General features: G+C 37.5%; 1 protein-coding gene across 2 annotated transcripts in view; it reads left to right on the top strand.

Annotated features, from left to right (window-relative positions):
• The window catches only part of LOC103130314 (magnesium transporter protein 1), a 20,019-nt gene extending 14,521 nt beyond the window's left edge, over positions 1 to 5,498 (top strand). For both annotated transcript variants that reach the window (XM_007541676.2, XM_016665810.1), the window contains exons 8-10: positions 1,015 to 1,089; positions 4,976 to 5,066; positions 5,144 to 5,498. In XM_007541676.2, coding sequence (XP_007541738.1) covers positions 1,015 to 1,089; positions 4,976 to 5,066; positions 5,144 to 5,159 — 182 coding nt within the window. In that variant the 3' untranslated portion in view covers positions 5,160 to 5,498. The remainder of the gene's footprint in view (positions 1 to 1,014; positions 1,090 to 4,975; positions 5,067 to 5,143) is intronic.
• Positions 5,499 to 6,465: the final 967 nt, after the last annotated feature.

The raw sequence follows: 6,465 nt of genomic DNA, 5'->3' as shown, positions 1-6,465 counted from the left end.
CTTAAGTCTGGTTTAGACGGCAAGATTTAAGGATTGTCGGCCGATTCTCCAAACCTCTGTGACCACAGAGCTGATAAAAGTACAACAGGTTCGATCGGTTCGTGTTCAGCCACAAGGCAGGAGCAACACACCACATGAACCGATTCCAGTCACAAACATCGCGATTCCAGAAGAAAATCCACAAAACCCCCAACATAGCATACGGGAATTTAGAATAACCAAACACGGATGATGATGTAGAAGCAATAGTGACAGTTTGTGGAGTCATTTTAAGAGATAAAAGAAACAAAAAGAAAAAGCGGTGATAAAAGACGACGGGAGCAGCCGCTCTATTTGCTGCACTATGATTTGGAGGTGACTGTTTTTTCATAGTTAACATTTTTAACTGAATAAACATAAACATATATAATAATGACCTTTACATGTAATAATAAACATTTCCACATATCATCTCCGATATCCACCAGACTCTCTTTTGCGCGATATGTCAGCTGTTTGGGATTCCCCTCTGTTCTTACGTCACCGCGCTTTCTGATTGGCTACCTGTCACATTCAACAGGTTGTATTCTCGTTCCCAGTCAGGGAAAATCCCACAGGCTGTGATAAAAGGGCCAAGACAACCCAAATTGGGTATATTAAGGATTTAGTGGGAACATCAACATGCAGAAGCAAAATGGGTTTTTGACTGAAGCATGATGTATTAAAATCATATGTATAAGTGATAAAGCAAGGATAATAAAGACAGGCTGAGAGGCGTTGAAGAAGGGAAGCTGGGGGAAAATCAGAATGAGCTGGTTGGTAATCTAAAAACAGAAGTATAGATGTTTTCCTCCAAAGGGAGGCAGTTGGAATCACAAAATAAATGCCTAAAAGCACGTAGGACATGACATCCTGTATATTCCTGCATATTCAGCAAATTTAGAAAATACTTTCAAGCCTTTCTCCAGCTTTGTAAGATGATGAGTTCTGTGCAAACCTAAATCAAGCTTGTTTTAGCCTTGACCTCACTGTAAGATGGAGCAGTTACGGCCGGGATAATTCTGCTATGTGAGGCTGCCACTTCGGACATTGACACTGGAAAGAGGAAGAGTATGTACATGCCATTAATTTAATCATCTTTGCAACACACAATATAGTTCCGTGTATAAAGGTTTCATAGTCTTCATGTCTAACAATATTTTTAATATGCTCTGAGTTGGTTTCAACTCAAAGCAGTTCTGTCTTATAGATAGTACTCAAATTCAATGGAAAAATTTGGTGCTGTATTGGGGCCAAAATTAAGACTGTTGTGCACCCAGAGTTTGCTACGTCCTTTTTACTGGAAGCTATATCCTTTGCAATTGCCTGGAACCTGTAACTCTGTGGTCAGTGCTGGCAAATGAGCAGGTGGCTGCCCACTTGCGTTACCTTTGGAGAGGTTAGTGACTGGCAAGCCTGGACAGGTTACTACTGAACTGCCTACACATTCTGCTGTCCATTTGAACAAATAGGCTGGCATTTGCATTGGAAAGGCTAACGACTACGTACTACACTGTATGTAAGATTCAAAATTGTTGAAAGGATGGATTTCCACAATTATCTATGAAAATTGTACGAAAAGTGGAGAATGGTCTTTTTTGTTGATATTTGACATTTAATATTTGAACAGCTCAATAGCTGTTGGTTTAAATAGGATGCAAGCTATTAACAGACCATCCGCTGGTAATGCCTGCCGATATGTGCAGACAGACAGACAGACAGACACCTTATTCATCCTTTTGGGATTTACCCTCAGGGAAATTGTAGTTCAGTCTCCCACACAGCACCAATATATCAAATCCTTAAACAATTTTGTTTTCTAACATTAACATTTAGCCTGATTGTATAGTTCCTCTGTTTCTATTGTACTCCTGTTAGCCCTCCTTCCAGCCTCCAGTGAGGAGTTAAAGAGTTTTATTGCACGAGGGACAGAGGAGTTCCTTAGTCTGTTGGTCCTGTACTTTGGAAGAAGCAGTCTCCCACTGTATCTGCTTTCCTGGCTGCTGATGACAGTGTGCACAGGGTGGCTGGTGTTGTCCATAATAGCCTTGAGTTTCTGTAGTGTTCTCCTCTCTGCCACTGTTGCCAGAGAGTTGAGCCTTGTGCCAACCACTGAGCCAGCCCTCCTGATTTGCTTCTCCAGCTTGGAAAGGTCTGCCTTAGAGATGCTTCCACCCCTGTAAACCACAGCGTATAACAGGACGCTGTCGACAACAGACTGGTAAAACAACCCCAGCAGCTTCCACAGATGTTAAAGGATCTCATCCTCCTCAGGTAGTACATCCTGGTCTGAGCCTTTTTATAAAGCTGCTTGGTGTTGCTTGGTCCAGCCACAGGCCAAGATATTTATAGGTCTGCACAACTTCCACCTCCTCCCCTCCTATCAGAACTGGTCGTGAACTGCCTCTGTCCCTCCTGAAGTCAATGACCAGTTCCTTTGTCTTGGAAGTGTTTAGATGTAGGCCGTTTCTATGACACCAGACAACAAAGTCCCTCACCAGGCTCCTGTACTCCTCTTCGCTGTCCTTGATGCACTTCATGATGGCATCATGGCATGATGGCAGTGTCATCAGTGTACTTCTGAATATGACATGTTTCAGTTATAGCAGAAGTCTGAGGTGTACAGACAATAGAGGGATTCGGCAGTCCATTGGGTGGCCAGCTTGAACATGCTAGTTACTAGCCTCTCCAATGCTAGCACGAATAAATAGTTTCCTTTATTTGCCAATGCCAGTCACTCAGTTACCAGTACTGTCAAAAAAGCATAAACGTGGAATTGAGAATCAGTACACAGTTGTTAATTCTCATCCCATATCCTGTAGTTGATTTTTTTGTTTTTGTTTTTCAATCCATTATCTGTCGTTTTGCCTTTGTTTGCCTTGCTTGATCATTTCTAGTGTGTGTCCCTATTTTTTTATGTTTATCTTTAGGTTTAGCTTGACATTAAGACTGCAGTCAAGTGAGCAAACACTTGGTAACACACGGTCAAGTTATCTGACGTTAGTGCTCTCTCACACATTTATGTGTGAAGTTTATCACATTAACACATTATCACATTAGTTTGACACATTAACATACAACTCCAGTATGAATTTGGGTTTACAGAAGCTAAATAAATTATTTACAAGTAGATCCAAGCACATAGAAATAAAATAGGTTAGCTTGTCGTTTTCATTAGCAATAGCACTAATTACTTAAAATAGCACAACTCACTACTCACCTTCTGAGAGTGCACTCAGTTAAGTTGGGTCAACCATTTTCCAACCTGAAAAAAATAATTGTATGCTTCCAAGCTTTTGAAAGCTTTCATCTGGCTGGTCATATAATTTGAGGTCTGTAGCACCAGATAGTTAGTTATGTCAATCGTCTTGACGCTGAGTAAATCTTCAAGATTATATGACAAGTTGTTTGTACCGAGACAATGTGGACCATATCCTAAATATACCCGTATTTTTTCAAGATTCTTCATCTGTCCCAGCCTATTTAGGGCGTTAGTCTACTTGCTGTGGTCCATTTTGCTTTGCTTTGAACCAGAAAAATCCACTTCCTGACCCTCATCTGAATTTTGTGCATCATCCAGGTCATGTTTCTGCAACCCAGCAATAACTTCCTAATAAGAACCAACCGCTTTGATATCTTACAGTCTGGTTCAATGTTGCCAGGTGTACGATAATTATTGTATTTTTATGATAATTTTGCCCTCTGTACGATGTACAATCAATCCCAAAAAAGACCATTTATACGATAATTTGACCATTCTGTGAATGTGTGGTTGTAATTGATTGTAATCAGCCTGTCGCAACTGTCTGTCATGAACAAGTAGGAGTCTTTATGAATGTCTATGATTGTTGTCATGAAGTGTCATTCAGTAAATGTTGCTCTAAAAGTTGAATTGAAAGTCCATTAAAAGTCTAACTTTGCATTAAATTGTCATTATTTACAAAATCATGCAAAGTTGGCATTTTTAATGGACTTTTAATGCAACTTTTAAAGCAGCTTTGCATTAAAAGTGTCATTATTTACCGAATTACACTTCATGACAACAGTTATAGACCCTAAGGTTCAATCATAAGACTCCTCTTATTCAATATCCATATGGTACCACTTGCTCATGTTAAAACAGGAAGTAAGATTAGCAACAAAATTAGCATAATCTAGATGATTATTGTACTCTGCAAAAATCACCTAGTTCTGGTTCTATCTCCAAAACTGTAGAGTAATTTTATTAAATATTTGTTCTGGCTTTTATATATGTAAACCTTGGACATCATGTTATTAAAGTTTGTTGTGACCTTAAGATTTGGTAAAAAATAAGTTCCTGAAAATGAGACAAAAGCATATTGGAGAACCAAGATGAATATGAAATACTTTGACTTGGTATTTTTCCAATAATCTACTGTACAATTGTTTTTATTATTATATATTTATTCTAGTTATAGTATAGGTGATCTTTTAACATAATTCAAAAAGAGTTGTTGCTTATCACAAATAAGCAAATACATTTCTGAAAATTACATACACACATTGAAGATGAGCATTATGAGGTACTTTGAATCTATTTCTAAATAGATCTGTCTTTATTGTAAACGTATCTGAGAGCAAATTCAAAATCAAAAATACTTTATTGATCCCCAAGGGAAATTAAATGTTTTTGCAACTCATTAATTCAAATGATAAACCTCTTGTATTACAGCAAATCTGAAGAGGCCTCTGACTGTAGATTCTGCTTTCCTCAGATAGTCTAATGGTTTATTATCGTAATACACCATGAATGTGTGAAGGTCATCTTTAATACGGGACTAACGTCTGCAAACATTGCCATGTATTTAGAAGTGTTGACTCACTTGACAGCAGTACATTAAGGGAACTATAGATTAGTTCAGGATTTTTTAAGATATTAGTTATTGAAGAGTCTGTCCATCAAATGTACAAGAGTATGAAATTATGTGTATTTCAGTTATGTGCGTGGCAGGTATATGTCTCGTGATGCTGTGCTTCAGCTGGCTGCTGTCCATTTTCAGAGCAAAGTACCATGGATACCCATACAGGTAGACATCCCTGCAACAATGCAATTGAATGAGTGAAGCATTTCTAAATATGGTAAAAATCATTTTTGTCTCTGCAGCTTCCTGATGGGTTAAAGATCCCAGTTGTCCTCCGGATATACCTAAATGTGAAACTGAAGACAGGAATATCTAAAGGTTCAAATAGTTTATTGCTGGATTTTGTAAAAATGTCACATGTATAAATTGCTATGGGTAATTGCGTTAACATCGGGTTATAGCAAAAAGCAAAATTAGCAGCTAAGCTGGGTCCTTTGATCTTGAAAAAATATATATCACAACTTTAACCATATTTAAGCAAGACAAAATCACTAAAGTAACATGCCCTGCACTAATAACCTCCCCATACACAATTTAAGTTTAGAGATTATTGGTTTTTGGTATTGGTTTTATTGGTTTGGATCCTAAGACGTAACCGGTAATGAAATGTCGGTTCCCACACTTCCCACAAGATTTTCTGTTTTGTTAATTTTGACATTGATTGAATTTGACATTTTAAACATGACATTTTGGAAACAATAAATATTTTCCCCTTTTATCTTGATGTTGAATTTATTTTTGTACATTTATATATAATATATTTCCTAAATAGAATTTTCTTAGATTTGTGGAACTGTAATGAAGACTGAAGCTGGTTTGTTTATGAATTAACAATCACTCCAGGGTGTCGGGTTAGCACAGCTGGTATATATGTCTAGGTGAGTTAGTGAAATGAGAGAACGTCCGAGTCCAGAATTGAACTTTACTTGTCTTTAATTAATTAAATCTTGAGATTCCTCCATACCCACAAAGAAGGGCATGTGTGGTGGTATGGGTGTGTCGTTTTCTGATAGATAAACAAATACAAATTATAAGTACTTGCCTGTAAATACTTTCACAAATAACACCAAATTGTCCACACAGGGAATAAGCTTGCTTAAAGATTATTATAAACTAGCAGCTGGTTAATATCTGACTATGAGAATGTAAATAATAATTACACATAAATATTAATCAACCTGCTGATAACAGTGGCACACAATAAAATATGCAAGAAAAACAAAGTACCTCACTTGGAAATGATAAACACAGATAACACCTGAAACTGAGCCCAATAACAACGCTAAACGACTAGCTTTCAGCTCTTCACAATACGAGTAAACCTTACCAAACGACCACAATATTCCACAAACAAATGCATTTAAGAAACCGAACTAAAACACCAACAGTATTACTTACATTCAATGGACACACATAGTTAAAGGTAGTGATGGTAGATGAGGCGTCATGAAGCGTTTCGACCCACAGCAAAACTGTATTGATACTGTAGTGACCATTTGTCCCCAAACTTAAATTCAAAAAACTCAAAAAACTTGAAAGTGATCAAAACAAAAGTAAATCCAAC

Source organism: Poecilia formosa, unplaced genomic scaffold (assembly GCF_000485575.1).
Source record: "Poecilia formosa unplaced genomic scaffold, Poecilia_formosa-5.1.2 Scaffold623, whole genome shotgun sequence".
In the NCBI taxonomy this organism is placed as follows: Eukaryota; Metazoa; Chordata; class Actinopteri; order Cyprinodontiformes; family Poeciliidae; genus Poecilia; species Poecilia formosa.
Note: the sequence above shows the minus strand (reverse complement) of the source record. Positions and strands in the feature narration are given on the sequence as shown.